The 18,352-nt window shown below is 38.5% G+C and overlaps 1 protein-coding gene across 2 annotated transcripts in view; it reads right to left on the bottom strand.

The window, feature by feature from the left end:
- The window catches only part of Acmsd (aminocarboxymuconate semialdehyde decarboxylase), a 54,321-nt gene that overhangs the window by 10,055 nt on the left and 25,914 nt on the right, over positions 1-18,352 (bottom strand). The window contains exons 5-9 of one of the 2 annotated variants that reach the window (XM_013030835.1): positions 18,212-18,261; positions 16,748-16,984; positions 12,274-12,367; positions 8,333-8,428; positions 6,730-6,902 (exon numbers count right to left, since the gene is read on the bottom strand). In XM_013030835.1, coding sequence (XP_012886289.1) covers positions 6,730-6,902; positions 8,333-8,428; positions 12,274-12,367; positions 16,748-16,984; positions 18,212-18,261 — 650 coding nt within the window. The remainder of the gene's footprint in view (positions 1-6,729; positions 6,903-8,332; positions 8,429-12,273; positions 12,368-16,747; positions 16,985-18,211; positions 18,262-18,352) is intronic. The other variant, XM_013030836.1, reaches the window with a different exon arrangement.

Below are 18,352 nucleotides of genomic sequence, written 5' to 3'. Positions count from 1 at the left end.
TGTTGGTCTTGGGGCTTGAACTCTGGGCCTGGGTGCTAGTCCTTGAGCTCTTCAGCTCAAGGTGAGCGCTCTACCACTTAAGCTACAGTGCCACTTTTGGTTTTCTGGTGGTTAAGTGGAGAGAAGAGTCTCATGGATTTTCCTGCCTGGGCTGGCTTTGGACCGTGATCCTCCTGAGTAGCTAGGATTACGGGCGTGAGCCACTGGTGCCCAGCTAGGACAGAAATTTCTGGCTTTTCTTTTAAATATAAAGAAAATATGTATAAATATTTTTATTGGAGTGACTGAAAGTCTAATTTTTAGGAAGGACTCTTCACTTAAAAAAATGAGATGAGGGGGCTGAGAAGGTGGCTCAGTGGTAGAGCGCATGCCTTGCATGCCAGAGGCCCTGGGTTCAATTCCTCAGCACCACATAAGCAAAAAGAAAAAAGCCAGAAGTGGCGCTGTGGCTCAAGTGGTAGGGCGCTAGCCTTGAGCTGAAGAGCTGAGGGACAGCGCCCAGGCCCAGAGTTCAGGCCCCACGACCGGACCCCCCCAAAAAAAAATTGAGATGAGTTCATATGGCATAAAACTAACTTTTATTTCTTATTTTCTTTTTCTTTTTTTATTAGGTCTGAGACCAGGACTCGAACTCAATATTTTCTTCTTTCTCTCATTGGTTAGCATTCTACCAACTAAACCATGCCTTCAACCTCCAAATTAATTATTTTACAGCACACAGTTCAGTGGTACAGAACATACTCATGTTGTGAAATATTGCCTATGTCACATCCTAATAACAATGTATCTAAAAAGGTCATCAATCTCAAGAGTAGAACATTTATGCCCAAAGAACAGGTAAAGGCATGTGAAGAACGCATTTAATATAAAAGATTGAGACTTAAAAGTTGATATAGAAGATTTGCATGGATAAATAAACTCCCCAAAATTCTGTGTATTCAAAAAGATAAGTATTACGCTTGTCTAACAGTAACATCATGGTTTGTTTTAAACAGCAACAACAAGAAGAAAAACAGCAATAAACTCTTGGTGGTGGGGAAGGAGGCCAACTAAATAGAAGGCCTTCTCAATAAAGCTAAGGAAATTGTCCAGAAAGTAAAACAAAATGTCCAAAAGGTTGAAAAGGTAGAAAAAAGATTCAATTTTAGAATAGTAAGAATCTTAGCAGAGGAAAACAAATCCTTAAAGAACTGATTTAAAAAAGTTAAAAGTTCCATTTTAGAATTATAAGAATCTTAGAAAGCAGGGGGAACGATCATTAAAGAAATAGTTTTTAAAAGTGTGTTGAAGGGCTGGGAATGTGGTTAGTGCCTAGCATGCATGAAGCCCGGGTTCGATTCCTCAATACCACATGAACAGAAAAAGCCAGAAGTGATACATGGGGGAGGTGGTAGAATGCTAACCTTGAGCAAAAGAAGCTCGGGACAATGCCTAGGCCCTGAGTTCAAGCCCCAGGACTTCAAAAAAAATAAATAAATAAAGGAGGAAGAAGATAATGGCAGGCTGCATTCAGATCATCTAGTCTCAAGAGAAACCTTGAACCAGAACATACCAGCCATGTGGCTCCTGATTCCTGACCTAGAAAAAAATGTTAGATAATGTTTATTTATTATTTTAAATCACTTGGTTTTTAGGACTATTGGGGTTTTGCTTAATGAAGTGAAATGTAACAAGACTTATAAAAAAACAAAGAGAATTAACAGAAACAACAGACATCTGGGATGAAAGGAGCAGACAATACAATGAGAAGACACCTTTATACAGGCATGAAGCAGTGTGTAAAAACTACTCAGCCAACATTCATGGAAAAGGAAAGATGGCTCAGAGAGATAGAACCAAAACCTACGTGACTTGTTCCCATATTTTGAATTTTAGTCAATTAGATGTCAATATATGCCTGATGAACTTAGGATTTGCTCCTGAGTAGTGACTTGAACCTCTGGTTGGTGTGTGTGTGTGTGTGTGTTTCTTTTTGGAATAGGAAAGTCTATAGCAACTATACTAGTGTGTGTGTGTGTGTGTGTGTGTGTGTGTGTTTCTTTTTGGAATAGGAAAGTCTATAGCAACTATACTAAGCTGGGGCCACCATTTTATATTAAGTGTAGGGATGAGGCAAGGGACTTAATTCTTTAGTTTTTAGTTCTTCAGATTGAGAGAAATTGTACATGAAGAAACTCATCACACATTCATTTAGATAATGAGATTCTTAGACGTCAAGGTGGTGCTGTAGATAGAAAAGACTTTTGGGGTAGTCTTGGTGGAGGAGATGTTTTAAATTTAAGAAGGCTATAGATCTTGAGCAATCAGAGGGAAATTTTAGTAGTTTAAAAAAAAGTCTTCAAATTTTCTTTGATATTCTTCCCTTCAAAAGATAGAGACAAATTCATTTTCCTTGAATGTGGGCCAGATTTAGTGACTATGAATAAAATGTAGCAAAAGCAATGCTATGACTTTAAAGTTTAGGTCATAAAGAGGCTAGCTTCTGGAGGGCTTTCTGGCTGTCTGTTTCTGTCTCTGTCTCTCTGTCTTTGTCTCTCTGTCTCTTTCTCACTCTCTCTGCCTCTCTCTTTCTCTCAATTTTCTCATTCTCGGAATAACCAGCTGTAGAGAGACCCACTCTGGTAGAAACCCAGCACCTATATGCCAGTCATAAGTAAAAATCCTTGGAAATAAATCCTTCAGCCCCATCAAGCCTTCTCATGATAAGTCCTGATGGATAGCTTGGCTGCAAGGTAGGAAAGCAATGTTTTTTTTTTTTTTTCCCCATATAGTAATAGGCGGATAACATATAACTAGCATTCTTTTCACCTGTCTTTAAAAATAAATAGATTAAAAGTAAATCATTTTAAGGTTAGAGGGAAACTAAGATATGGAATTTAAGTCCTTGACATAGTGTTTTGGTATGCCCAACTTTTTTGTTGTTGTTGTTCCTGGGGCTTGAATTCATGGTCTAGGTACTGTCCCTGAGCTGTTTTGCTCAAGGCTAGCACTCTGCCAACTGAGCCACAACACCACTGCTGGCTTTTTAAATTGGAGATAAGAGTCTCACTGACTTTCCTTCCTAGTCTGGCTTCAAATCCCATCCTCAGATATTAGCCTCCTGAGCAGAATTATAGGTATGAGCCACTGGCTTAAATATATATATATATGCATATATATATGCATATATACAGGCACATATATGACCATATATATACAGATTGGATATATATATATATATTCTTATTTATAAAATGGAGATTTACCAAAATAATACCTACAAATAATTGGATAACCAAATATAGGATAATCAAATATTGCTCAAGTACTATATGTTATATTATTGAAAATTGTCTTTTGCTCATTTTCCCAACCCTTTGTGTGTAATACTAAGGTTTGAACTTAGGGATGCATGTTTACTAGGCAGGTGTTCTATCAACCAACTATGTCCTCAGCTCAAACTTTCCAACTAACTTATCCCCTAAAACAGCTACTTTTGCTTTTTTTTTTTTTTTGCTTGCTCATGGCTGGTTCTCTACCACTTGAGCTATGGCTCCAATCTGGCATTTTCGTAGTTGTTAGATACAGATCTTGAGGATTTTCCTGCTTCAGTTCACTTGGAACCTTGATCCTCTGATCTCAGCCTTCTGTGTAGCTAGGATTGCAGGCATGATCCATCAGCAACCTCTCATTTTTGCCTTCTTAACTGACTCTACTGGAAGCTATCTTCATAATCCCAGATAAAAAGCTTATGCTATTGTTTCTTGATTTATGAGCTTTGGATATTATTACTGATATCTATTTATGGTTGTTGAGAATTTCTTTCTTTCTTTCAACTTCTCTAAATTCCAATAAAATTAAAATCTTCAGTTAAACCAATATATAGTTTTTACACTTTTATGACTATGAATATTATTTGGTACTGAGTCAAATAATGTAAAATAATTATCTGCCCTCATATAGGTCTTTGTTTTGTTAGAATTGTTTCCTAGTTCACCAATGGTTCTAATTAATGGCTGACAGTGATTATTACCTGCTCTCAAGTACACCCAATAATAATCAGCTCCATTTTGTCCTTCCTATATGTAGACTTCCCTCCGTAGGCAACTTGTTCTTTTGCCCTAATCTAGCTAGGTTATGTTCTAACTCAGATGTCCAGCTAAACTTCCCTTGCCCATTCTGACTTGGAGATCTAAGCGTTTATTATTATATTGGCATGAAATAAGTGTACAAAGAAGTTTCAATACAACATGTCGATTTATGTGTACAGTGTATCCTGATCAGTGTCACCACTTTCATCATTCTCCTCCATCTATGCTATCCTCACCCACCCCTCATTTGCTAGTTTCATTTTCACATAGGCACATTGAGTATTATGACTATATTCTGACTATATTTTCTCATAGTTCCTCTCTCTGTTCACTATCCCTCCTCCCCTTAATCCTCGGACAACACATGTTTCATTTTTTAATATGGCTTTGTATGTGCTTTTATATATTTTAATCTAACTTCCACATATGAGGGAAAACATGCATCTTTCATGACTTACTTCATCCAACACAATTTTTTCTAGGTCCTTGGGGATTTTTTTTTCAAAAAGAGAATCTGCTAATGTGAATATATCCAGAAAGGGAAAACATTAATATTTTACAGACAATCCTAAATAATTAATGTATGTCTTCTATATCCTGGACTCACTAGCCTGTGAAATCATGTAAAAGGAGATTACATTTAATTCTTGTGCCCAAATTATTGTAGTTCAAGATTTCACACTTAGAATGTAAGAAAGATCTTGGGCTGGGAAGGTGGCTCAGTGGTAGAACGCTTGCCTTGCATGCCTGAGGCCCTGGGTTCGTTTCCTCAGCACCACATAAGCAAAAAGAAAAAAGCCGGAAGTGGCGCTGTGGCTCAAGTGGTAGAGTGCTAGCCTTGAGCTGAAGAGCTGAGGGACAGCACCCAGGCCCAGAGTTCAGGCCCCCCCCCAAAAAAAGAATGTAAGAAAGATCTTAGTAGAATTACCTTTGTAAAGTGCTTTTTGAGTTTTCCTGGGTAGGGGCATATAAGAATGCAATCACCTGTGCTCACCAATCTACCCACTGGTTATTATGAGGCACTTATGTTCCTCCTCTTCTGCTTTGGCTCTTTGGCCAATGTGTATTGTATGAAGGTACTAACAATATTCTTCACTGCTGATAGTTTTGCTCAGAAGATGGGCTTTGAATATGCCAAACATTCCATGATGTTTCCATTTCCAAGAATACTGGGCTTGTGATGAGAATGATCCTTTACTTAGTTCCCTACCTCTTTCCATCTTCTCTTTCTACTGAAAATCCAGAGCTCACTGTCTTCCAACTTCTCTACTTTGTGGTTTCATGGTTACATACTTCCTTATCACACTCCATTCAAATTAAAAAAAATCAATAGTCACAACCAACTGCTAACCACCCATTTCTACAGAAGCTAAGGTCACACAAAAATTAGATAACTAGAAGTTATAGTTCAGCCACACACAGTAGTAGCTCTTACTGGGGGCTTGCTTTCCCTGGCTTCAATTATCCTAAGTTAATAACAGTCTAAAAATATTAAATAGAAAGTGCCAGAAATAAATCTTTCATAGGTTTTAAATTATGAGCCATTCTGATCTTGATAAAGTCTTGCACTGCCAGGCTTCATCCATCCTGAGGTAAATCATCCCTTTGCCTTGGATATCCATGCTGTAATTGCTACCTCTCCATTAATCATTTAGCAGTTATCCTGGTTTTTAGATTGACCATCACAGTTATTTCCATGCTTGTATTATATGGTTTGGTACTGCTTATGTCTTTAGACATCTACTGGGGTTCTTGTAATACATCTCCTTTGGCTAAGGGGGAAACTATAATTTTATTGCCAAATTAGAATATTTAACATTTATACTCTAGTGATTTTCTTTAATTAAAGGAACAGTGTCAAAGTATTCTACAGTTGCAAACATATTTGCATCTTACAAATGATGGACCTCTTTTGAACAAAATTCTAAAAAATCTTAGTATCTAATCTCATTTCAAGTCCCTTAAACCTTTAAATACACACACACACACACACACACACACACACACACACACACACACACTTTTAGAAAAATCTCAAAGATGTTTCCCTAGGAAAATTTGGGAACCTTCTATACTTAAAATAATAGAATGGAGGACTGAGTACATGGCTCAGGTGGTAAAGCACTTAACATGTGTGGAACACTGGGTTCAATCCCCAGGAACACACACACATACACACATGTGCACACACATACACACATAGTATAAGTAATAAACTGGAGATGAGAAAAATTTGGCCATTGGGTCCCAAACTCTTGGATTCAACCAATTATGGATTGAAAATACTTGGGAAAAAAATACTTCTACACTGAACATGTACAACTGTTTTTCCTTATGATTATCTCCTAAGCAATATGATATAATAACTATTTACTTGCATTTACATTTTAATAAGTATTATAAGTCATCTATGGATGATTTAAAATATATAGGAGGATGTGTGTAGGCTATCTGCAAATACTATGCCACATAATATAAGGTACTTGAACACCTTAGGATTTAGGTATCTTTCAGAGTCCTGGAATCAATTCTCTTTGGATACCATTATTTCAAACTTTTTATTGCTAATTTCCTCTAACAATTGTTTAGCTTGTCAAGTAACTGGCTACTGATCCAGCATTCTGTAGCCTATAGCCACCCAATAGCAGAACCTGCTTACCTTTCCTATGACATCTGTTAACAGCTTAAGAGACCGATGATCGTGAACCAAGGAGTCTGTGTAAAAGGAACCAAGGTATTTCTTTGGGTCATTTGGATTGTCCTGGGCACATAGATCTGGGCGCATATTGAATCCATGGGAGATTCTTCCCATTGTGAAAGGGAAAGCACCACCTGAAAGTAAAACTAATTACTGAAGTGCAAGTGTTGCTTATAAAGGATCTCTTTTGCATGATGATGCACACATGTAATTCTAGCACTTGGGAGTCTGGGGTAGGAGGATCATATGTTTGAGGCCATACAAAGTATTCTAGGTCATCTTCAGTTACATGGCACAACCCTATCTCAAAAAAAGAGATTCTTTTCCGTTCTGATGTTTGTATACAAGAAGTTATCCCTCGGGCTAACAATATTTACAAAGGACCTGCTTGATTCTACATGCTGTAGTGACCCAGAAGAAATGACATGAACTCATCTAGAGCATCAGATTTGAGATTGGTATCTTAAAGGGAAAAGACAATATGCAATGATATTTGGTCAACATTTTATGTGTGTATGTATGTGGGGTCTGGGGCTTGAACTCAGGGCCCGGGTGCTATCCTAAACTTTTCTTTGCTCAAGGCCACTGCTCTACCATTAGAGTCACAGTTCCACTTCTGGAACTGTGGTAGTTAATTTTTGATAGTTAATTGGAGATTTTCATTCTCAGGCTGGCCTCAAACTGTAATCCTCAGATCTTAGCCTCCTGAACAGCTAGGATTTCAGGTATGAGCCAACAGAGCCTGACTATGGTCAGTATTTTGTAGTGTGATTATCATATCACAGTAGTAATACCACCCATTAGTGAGCATAAATCATGATGACATATTCATAAAACATATGAAGCCATAAACTAATTGAGCGCTGTATTTCTTGACATGGAAAGATGACTATGCATCAAGAGGGAAAAGTAAATTAGAGAGCAACATATACAATTTGATATTATGTATTTAATATGTGCAGCAAAACATTTCAATTACATATAGAGACTAGGCAAGCAATGTAAAGGAATGATATAGGCCTATTTTAAACAATTCAGAATAACAGGGACTACTGAGCCTATATGTTGACTAGAGATATTTAAATAAAAATAAAGCAAAAAAAACTATGACAACCAAACTAAACTTGCTTACAAAAAATAGAATTTGACCCCCAAACTATTACATGACTAGAATAATAGTTGGAAAGATGTTGCAGACTGAACTGAATCTTTCTAGAACTCAGATGTAGAGGCCCTAACCTCTAATGTAACTATATATGGACATAGGGTATTTAAGAAAGGCAAGGCTCTCCAAGACGGATGTCCTTATGAGGAAGAGGAAGAGATGCAGAACTCTCTGTTTCTTTTATCTGTCTTCCATTTTTCTGTCACCCCTCCATGCATAGAGGAAGGGCCAGGTGAGGATCCAGTGACCTTTTATGAACTAGGAAGAAAACTTTATTTTAAATCAATCTTGCCAACACCTTGATCTTGGACTTTTTTCCAAAATACATGTGAGTTGTTTGAACTACCTGGTTTTTGGCATTTGGTATGGAAGCCTGAACTAGTACATATAGAGTCTTACCTCCATGTGCAAAGCACACTTTCAGTTTTGGAAACTTCTCAAACACTCCACCCATGATCATGGAGCAAATGGCCATGGTCGTTTCTGCTGGCATTCCTGGAAGAGAAAATAGTCACAAGGTTTTTGTAAGAAGGCTTGGAGAATGGCAGCTATGGCTGAGGAATTGTCAAGTGCCAAGAAACATGGGGCCACTATAGTATGGTGTAGCTGTACAAAGTATGCATAGGCCATACTTTGACAAAGAGAATCCTTTGAAGCTTCTTATTTGCCTTCTGTAGGGAGAACTGTCTAATGGCTAGGACAGTTGAGAAACCTGAGGACCTAGTTTTTAATCCTTATTTTTCTGACCTCATTTTTAGGGCAGAGTATAGGAAATATATGCTAAATGCTAACACTTGCAATTTTCTGCCTCTTGGTCTGCTAGAAGTTATTTAATGTTCATGAGTCTGTGCTTCTCCATCTGTAAGATGACAGTGTTTCCTATCCTGGGAAGCTTTTGTGAAGTTGTGCAAATAATGATGTCAGCAAAGTTTCTGATTAGGACTTCCCATTGGAGGCACTCAACAAATATTAGTTGCCTCTGATTTAATTTCCTCATCTGTAAACTGAGGATAATAATTATTAATTCCTCCCAGTGGATTATTTTGAGGATTTAGCACTTAGTTTTTGCTCACTAAATACTAACTACTAAATATTAACTACTTTATTATTATTCATGCCAATTCTTTGCTGCCTCTTAGAGCTAAGGTTGAAAAAACACTGCATCAATGTGAATTACTACAAGTGTTTGTGCTTCTAGGAGAAACAACTGATTCTAGTCTGATGCCTAAGGAACCAGTCTGATCTCCATGACTGCTCCTTTAGATCCTGAAATTCTGTTCCTCATCTGTGTCCTGTACCTGTAGAAGAAACGGATTCTCTAAGCTTCCAACTCTGATTTCATTTGACGTGCTTTGCATATCACTGCTGTGTGTGCAAAGATGTCCCTAGATTACCAGCTTCCTGGGAATTGTGGAAATAGGATGAATTCATATCTATCTGAGATTGGATTGCTGATAGTTTTTGTTTTGTTTTGTTTATTCAGGTAAGGGGTAGGTTTATTCATCGTTCAGGCTGGCACCAGGCCATCTTGGTCCTCCACGCAGTGGGGGAAGGCCTGGGAAAGAGAGAGCTGGGGAAAAGAGCTAGGAGAGAGCTAGAAAAGAGAGAAAATAGCTAGAAAAGAGAAGAGCTAGAAAAGAGCAGAGAGGGCTGGGAAGGTGGCTTAGTGGTAGAGTGCTTGCTTAGCATTCATGAAGCCCTGGGTTCAGTTCCTCAGAACCACATAAAAAAAGCTGGAAGTGGTGCTGTGGCTCAGGCAGTAGAGCACTAGCCCTGAGCACAGAGAGGCTCAGGGACAGAGTCCGGGCCCTGAGTTCAAGCCCCAGGATGGGCAAAAAAATAAAAATAAAAGCTTTCAGTGAGTTTTCTTAAAAAAAAAAAAAAGAAAAGAGCAGAGAAAGCAGAGAGAGGGCGTCTGGGCCTAGGCCCCGGGATCCAGCCTTCGTCGCACTCTTCGGGGCACAAGCCAAAATGTAGAAAAGAGAAAGGTAGAGATAGGGAAAGTACAAAAAAAGAAAAAAAGAGGAAAAAAAAAACAGAGAGGAATCCCATCTATCCTGACTTTAAGCCCTTTATCCGAGTTTCGGCACCATTTATGTTAGGTTTTTAAAAAGAGGTAACTGAGTAAGAACTGCACCACGCAGGTGGTATTCAGGTAAGGGGTAGGTTTATTCATCGTTCAGACTGGCACTAGGCCATCTTGGTCCTCCACGCAGTGGGGAAAGGCCTGGGAAAGAGAGAGCTGGGGAAAAGAGCTAAGAGAGAGCTAGAAAAGAGAGAAAATAGCTAGAAAAGAGAAGATTGCTGGCAGTTTTTTGAAGGCAGGAGACAGTACTACTTCCTTCTTTTCTGTGATTCTAATTTCCATCAATTACTTTGTACCATAGACACAAATGCATGAAGCAAATTTACATTTACAATGTGAATTGTATGGTGGATCCTCCTATTGGGAATTTTTTCTTTGCATTCACAATAAAATTATGAAATTGAGCCAGGCACCTGTGGCTCACACCTGTAATCTTAGGAGGCTCAGATCTGAGGATCATATTTTGAAACAGCCTAGGACAAGAAAGTCTGTAAGACTCTTCTCTCCAATTAACAACCAAGAAGCTAGTCAGGCATTGGTGGCTCATGCCTGTAATCCTAGCTACTCAGGAGGCTGAAATCTGAGGATTGCGATTCAAAGCCAGCCTGGGCAGAAAAGTCTGTGAGACTCTTATCTCCAGAAGTGACGCTGTGGCTCAGAGGTAGAGCTCTTGCCTTGAGCTGAAGAGCTGAGAGACGACACCCAGGCCCAGAGTTCAAGCCCCACAACTGACAAAAAAAACCCCAAAAAACAAAAAACAGAAATGGTGCTATGGCTCAAGTGGTAGAGTGCTAGCCTTGAGCTAAAAAGCTCAGGGGCAGCTTCCAGGTCCTAAGTTCAAGCCCTAGAATCTCCCCTCACAAATTATGAAATTGGTCCATTTTTTTCTTTTGATCTGTACACTCCATTATCATTTCTTTCCTTTAACTAGAATATAAGCTCTAAGGGGAAATAAGTTTGTGTCTATATCCTAAGTGTTTAGGACAGGACCTGTCATATTAGAAGGGAATTATATAAGTGCATTTCATAAATGAATCAGAAAATGACTCTACATGCGAATACTAATTTTCATGTCAAAAGTTGCAATATGAATAAGTTTGTGTAAGTTATCAAAGTTTGTACATCAGAAAGACATTATCCTGGAGGCTGGTCAGTACAGTGTTTATAAGTAACAGTAGAAAGTTCTTGGTGGGGGATGGGTAGGGAGTTGCTTTATTAAATACTTTGGTCTCCACTAGAAATCATGGGGCATATAAAATATGAGAGCAGAAATAAATCTTTGAAGGAGCCCAGAACAGCTCTCTCATTTTATGGATTATGACCTAGAGCCCAAGGAGGAAATGATTTGCTACAGATTATACAGTAAAATAGAGGCTAAACTCAAACTGAAATTCTAATTTTGAGTTCTAATATGGTATGTTGTTGAATTTAATTCTTTATGACATTTTGACTACTAATTATACTGATGGGCTAGGTAGAGAACAAGTTGCAGTCTCCCTAAAGAAAGTTAAACACTTTTCATTTAGGTATTGATTTTTCAGTGGGTTTTTGGATGAGCTGTATTTTTTTCTTTTTTTCTTGTAACTCCAGAATTTTAAATCTATTCTTGGGATTAACAATGAGAAATTTGATAGGCTGAATGGAACTTTCTCTTGAAGAGAAGAAACTTTCACTCTCATGTAGAAACATGAGTAAATAGTGTAAAAGGCAAAGGGCAATAGGAGCAGATAACAAAATATCGAAAGCCTCAATTATCTACAATCTAAGGTTTCAGGAGCTTGGATAGTAAAGGTGTACTTTCTACTTGTAATTCCAGTATTTTCATTTAGAATAGCTATTGTCATCTTCTGAAAACATTTACTGTGAAAGTAAGGTTATTCTTTTGGAGCTTCTTGGGTGGTGTTGGGAAGTGTCTTTGGAATCAGGCAAATTTGAGTAATTTCCCTTTTTGGCATTCTAACTATTGAAATTGAACAGTTTACCTACCACTTCAAGACTCAGGTTCTCTATCTATAAAATAATCATACTCATAGATTCAATATGTGATATATTAATGATGTGATTTATTTCTGATCATATTAGATATGATATTAAAACCAAAAGAGGTAGTATATACAGCACTTATCTGAGAGCAGTAAATAATAATTGCTGCTAATTTTTCACATTTTCTCTCCTTGATATTATAGGGGCTCCAATGATGATTAGAAAAACCCAAGAACTGGTCCTTTGTTTCAGACCTCGGAATAACACAAACCTACAAGCCAAGGGAGCCAGTATTTGGCCATTCGTCCATCCATCTGCATGTCCCAGGGATGCACAAACAGGGAACAGTTCAACCTTTCAGCTGCCTTCAAAGAAGCAATGAGAGAGAAAAGGTTATTTTGATGAGCCAGCAAATGCAAGGTACTGTTTTAAGGAAACTGCTTTTTTCCGAGTCTCTATTGATCTAAATAAACTAAAATGCTTTTGAAGTTGTTTCTTGGTCTATATAAGAAAATCATTGATAAGCTCTTTTTCTTGCTTGGAAAGTAAAAAGGACTCAAAATTAACACAAGGGATCGATGAATTTACTATTGAAGTTGATGAATTTAATAATTGTTTGGCAAAACAGGAAACATCTATCACTCAAACATTTTGAGCAAGGTCAAAATGCTCAAGAACTAACCCCACACCTCAAATGTAAGGGAAATTTCCCTGCTGGTCCACTCTTTTAGAAGGATGGTTGAGGTGACATCTTTGAAATCAGGGAAAGAGTGCTCCTTTCTTTTTCTTATTTTGAAACTTGAGGCTGTAGAAAGTGGGGTAGGCCAGGCCAGGTTGCGCCTGATCTGAGGTATGGATCAGGCTTGACTCATGAGCCCAATGCTAGATGAAATTCTTGAGTCTGTAGACACTCTTGCAGCTCCTCAAGCCTATGCTCTAAATAGTTTGTATGAATGAGGTGACCTTAAAAGGAAAGACTTCTCCATGTCTGGAAGGCACTAAGATGAATGTCATGAGCAAGTGTGCCTCAGGGCATTTTGGGAAAGGGAAATACCATCTAGATGGAATGAACCTTATTCAATACAATGTCTAATTAAGATAAGTACCATCAACAACCATTGAATATTAGTACTTAAATGTTCAGAATAGATTTTCCTCAGAACATGTTCTTTCCACATATATTGGGATACTAGAGTGATTTATCCTACCTCCACACATAAATATTTGTGTTAACCAGGTTGATGCAATATCCTCTGTTTACCTAAGCATTTTTTTAATGGAAAAACAATTTTGGATACTAAGGATTCTGGAAATGGTAAGCAAGGGTAAGTTGAAGATTTCTAAATCAACAAGTTCTGAGAAGGAGAACCTTTTGAAGTGAGATTACGATATATATATATATATATATATATATATATATATATATATGCACACACACATATATGCAAGTTGGAAAGAGAATACTGACTTCTTGGGATTGCTTGGCAAAGATACATAATTATATTATTTCAGTTGACTCCTAATTATTATAAAACTTTATATGTCTATGATGTATCATTTCTATTCAGTTCAAATTAACAAAAAACACCTCTTGCCAGGTTCTGGTGGCTCACGCCTGTAATCCTAGCCTCTCAGGATGCTGAGATCTGAGGACTGTGATTCAAAGCCAGCCTGGTCAGGAAATTCCATGAGACACTTATCTCCAATTGACCATCTGTAAACCAAAAGTGGCACTGTGGCTCAAGTGGTAGAGCACTTGCCTTGAGCTGAAGAGCTGAGGGATAGCACCCAGGCCCAGAGTGCAAGCCCCACAACCGACAAAACAGAAATAACAGCAACAAAACACCTCTTATATGTGAGGTATTATAGAGAATACAAAGTCACTCATAACCTTAAAATCATAACTAACATTCACTAGGAACAAACGCTGAAACTGCTATAGTAAATTTATAAATATTACTGGTTTATTTATTTTTATTAAAGGAGTTACTCCTATTCCTCTTGTTTTATGGAAAGGGAATTGAGGCAGATAGAACCTATGGCTGACACACAGTAGAGCTAGTGGAGCCAGACAGTCAGGCATTAGTAGTGTTCTGTCTACTACATACTTGTATTAAAGTTGGAGGTTTTTTTTGGTACCTGAATATTGACCTAAGTGTGTAAATTAGGATTACTTACTAAGAAGAGAGGTGTGGAAGATAAGGTGTAGGAGATAAGGGTGACATTTAGATGCTCTTCAGTACCAGGCCTACCTTGAATTAACAAAGACAACTTTGGCTCTGAGAAATCCTATTTGTTTGAGCACCTTACTGACGCAAGCTAGAGAGCAGTGAGGCAGGTAAGCCCTGCTAACTAAACAAATGTTCTGTCAACCTCTGGACATCATGAGTGAACTGGGGACAGGATGTGCTTCTGAATCCTGCAGAGACTGGCAGCCCAACAAACAATCTAATAAAAATGACTGATGGATTGAGCTAGTCCCACAAATGAAAACATCTATGTGAACCACAACTAGATGCTGCTGCTTTCTAAGCACTTTAGTAATTCACAAATCTAATTCTAATGAATAATAAAATGACTTGCAGCTGAAGTCTCACTCATACTGTGCTGCAACAACTTGAATGCACAAGTAAATAAATCTTTTTTCAAAACTCATTAAAGTTTCTAGCAAACATTGGCTTCATCAGCTAAGCTACTGTAGCTAATAAGCTTTAGGGAGTTCAATATTTAGAGGAACCATTAAATCTTTCAGGTCATTAGGAGGCAATTTAACCCCCAATTGATGGGCAGTTGCCATAGATACCAACATGGAAAACACTTTTTTACATGTAATTAGAGCTCAATAAATATTAAGTGAATAAGTGACAGTGAGTAAAGTCTGTAGTGAGTCCACAGACAGATATTTAATTTGTTATTGAAGATTTTACATTTACAATGAAAATTGTAGAAAACAATTTCATATCATTATAATTCTAGAAAAGAAGTGAGAAATTTAAAAAACTTGGATAAAGAACTATATATTTTAAATCCTGCTACCAAGGATAGTAGTTTATGTTATAGAAAGAACTGAAAGAAAGAGGAAGACTGGTGGAGAAGAATGTGAAATGATGAATTCTTGAATTGAAGAAGGGTACTTAGAAAGGGATGGCACTAAATATTGGAGTATATATTTTATTATGAAATATTTTAGGTATAGAAAGTATGAACATTAGATCAACAAACATCCATATCTCAACCATCTAGTTTCATCAGATGTAAACATCTTATATTACTGTAAATTATGTATTTTTATTATACATTTTCAAATTATGTGGCTGTAAAAGTTTCTTTTTTCTTTTTTTTGGGTCCAGTCATGGGGCCTGAACTCTGGGCCTGAGCGCTGTCCCTCAGCTCTTCAGCTCAAGGCTAGCGCTCTACCACTTGAGCCACAGCACCACTTCCAGATTTTTTCTTTCTGCTTATGTGGTGCTGAGGAATTGAACCCAGGGCCTCAGGCATGCAAGGCAAGCACTCTACCACTGAGCCAACTTCCCAGCCCCTCTAAAAGTTTCTTAATAGAGAATTGGTTCAATAAGTCAAAATGTGTCTATGCAATAGAATATTCTTCAATTATTTAAAAACCATGCACTAAGATAATTTTCCTTTAATTTGGAAATTGTCAATTAGGGTAAGAAATCACATGTAACAAAATCACAATTTTGTTAAAATACAAATATATGCAATCTTTTTAATGACATGAATTATAATAGTGTTCACTTACCTTTGGGTAGCAGGGTGATGATTTTCTCTTTATACTTCCCTGTAACTTTCCACAGTTTCTTCAAAATTATTTTATAGTTTTGAAAACATTTAAGTATTTTTCCAAATAAAAATATCTTTTAATGTCATTAACATGGTTCTTATGCACAATGGCAGTGATGAAAGTGACATTTAGGCTTTCAAATAAGATTAAAAGGAAGCAACTGTGAGCAGGGAACAAGTGGTTCAAGCCTGTAATCCTAGCAACTCAGGAGGCTAAGATCAGAGGATCACAGTTCAAAGCCAGACTGGACAGGAGAGCCCATGGGACTCTTTTCTCCAATTAACCACCAAAAAGCTGGAAGTAGAGCTGTGGCTCAAGGATAGCCTTTAGCCAAAAAGCTAAGGGACAGCTCCTGGGCCCCGAGTTCACGCCCCAGGACTGGCACAAAAAGAGAAAAACAAAACCATAGTAAAGCAACTGTGATAGAAGAGCTATTTTATCTCTGAGTTAACTCAGGGCTGGCCTAGGACACACTTCTGACACCCCTCATTGAGGTAATGGCCCCTTCCTTTTTCAGGGGAGTTTTGGTAGGAGATTTCTTCTTACCTGCATCTAAAGCAATGTATATATATATATATTTTTGCTTTTGTTTGTTTGTTTTTTGCTGGTCCTTGGGCCTGGGTGCTATCTCTGCGCTTATTTTGCTCAAGGTAAGTGCTCTACCACTTGAGCCACAGTGCCATTTCAGGCTGTTTTTAATAGTTTATTGAATATAAAAGTATTATGGAGATTCCTGCCCAGGCTGGCTTTGGACCATGACCCTCAGATTTCAGCCTCCTGCGTAGCTAGAATTACAGGCCATGGTACCATGGGTGCAATCAGTACTTTTATCTACCTACTCAGAGGGATGGTACCTTCATCTTCTCACCAGCACCTACACTATTGCTGGGTAGACTATGTTTTCTATGGCTACATGTTGGCTGAGCCACAGTGGTGTACTCACTGCATAGACAGGGAAGAGTTCTTGTTCATTCAGGTCCCAGGTGTTGATGTGGGAGCCAATCTGGACCCCTGGAAATCCCAGCTCCTTTACACAACGCTCCATCTCCTTGACTGCCAGCTCAGGTGCTTGCATAGGCAATGTCCCTAGACCCACAAACCTCCGAGGGTGGCTCGCTACAGTGGCAGCTAGGTCATTGTTTAAAAGCTGACATAGGTCCAAAGTGTCCTGAGGTTTGGCCTGGTGAAACAGGGCAGGGGGTAAAATCCACATCATTAAAATCTAGTTCTTTAGACATTCACTCTGAACAATATCTCTTCTTGGCTGAAATATTCTGCTCAATAACTTTACTTCTCAAGAAACTGAAGCATGGTATCTGGCCCCAGAAGACCCAACGTCTGTATAATCAAACTGCCAATATACTTCTGGTCAGAAAAATTAAAGCCAGAATTATTAGACCTGACATCCTAATTACTGGGTCATTCCATCTGAGAGATGGAGTGAGGAGAGGCCACCAGCAGGAGCAAATGGATCTTGAAGGCCTTCCCAACTAGGTCTTGCCCAGTACATGAAGCCACAATTAAGTCTCCTTCCCTCCCCAAGGGATGAGAGACCTGGTCATAGAACTATCCTGTCCCTGTCTATCTTCTCCATCCTTCCTTTGGCTGTAACACTGAGGGCTGGCCTTTGAGGCAAATTAAATTTGCTTTTAGCTCCCCTTCATGGCTACTTCTCCTTTCAGCAACACTCACTTCAAGGAATCTGGTGCTCTCCTGCAATCCTGGTGGTCCGTTCAGAGTTATATCCAATTTTTTAAGTTCAGGCATACTACCATCTTAAAGACATTTTGTCTTAAGTAGTGACTCTCAGTGACAGAGAAGGGCTGGTGGGAGAAGTGCATAGGGGGTATTTTCATTGCTTCTTAAACCAGGACAGAAGAGACTGCTAGGTTGGGCAGCTACTTAGCACTCCCTCAGCTCTGTGCAAGAATTTCCCTCTACTGGCTCAAATTCATGCCTGAAAGCACTTTCACTGCTTGAGATTTAGTCATTTGTAGAGAGGGTGTTCAGAACTCCTCCCTTGAATTCCTTATTTCTTTGGAAGAGGTAACATATTAGGCCATTATTATCCCTTTTCAAAATTATCCTCACTTCAGAACAAGTTGGCTTGTCAGTTCCTCAGCAAGACATTGAAGGAATGAGTGGTCAGATAGGTAAGTTCTGGTGAGGCTAAAGGTGGGGCCAAAACGGCACTGCCCATTAGAACTATAATGCATGTTCAATAGAGACATATTAGCTATTGTACTAGTGTAAGGACATGACTAAGACAACCTGGGAGAGGATGCTGGTGCTATTTGAAAGGAAGAGGGGGTGTAGGTGGAACCAATGTCAAGACTCGCCTACTTTTTGATGATTTGGTGACATGAGTCTTTAGCACCAAGGAAATGGTTTGAGGTTTCACACTCACCCAGTAGCTAAACATGATGGGAACCGTAGAAAGAGCTTGCACGGTTACTCCTAGGTATATAAAAAAAAAAGGCAAAGCTATAAGAAGAATAGCCCAAGTATTCCTGTCTTCCCCAGGGCAAGAAGCCAGCAAATCTCCACT

Source organism: Dipodomys ordii, unplaced genomic scaffold, assembly GCF_000151885.1.
Source record: "Dipodomys ordii isolate 6190 unplaced genomic scaffold, Dord_2.0 Scaffold133, whole genome shotgun sequence".
Classification (NCBI taxonomy): Eukaryota; Metazoa; Chordata; class Mammalia; order Rodentia; family Heteromyidae; genus Dipodomys; species Dipodomys ordii.
Note: the sequence above shows the minus strand (reverse complement) of the source record. Positions and strands in the feature narration are given on the sequence as shown.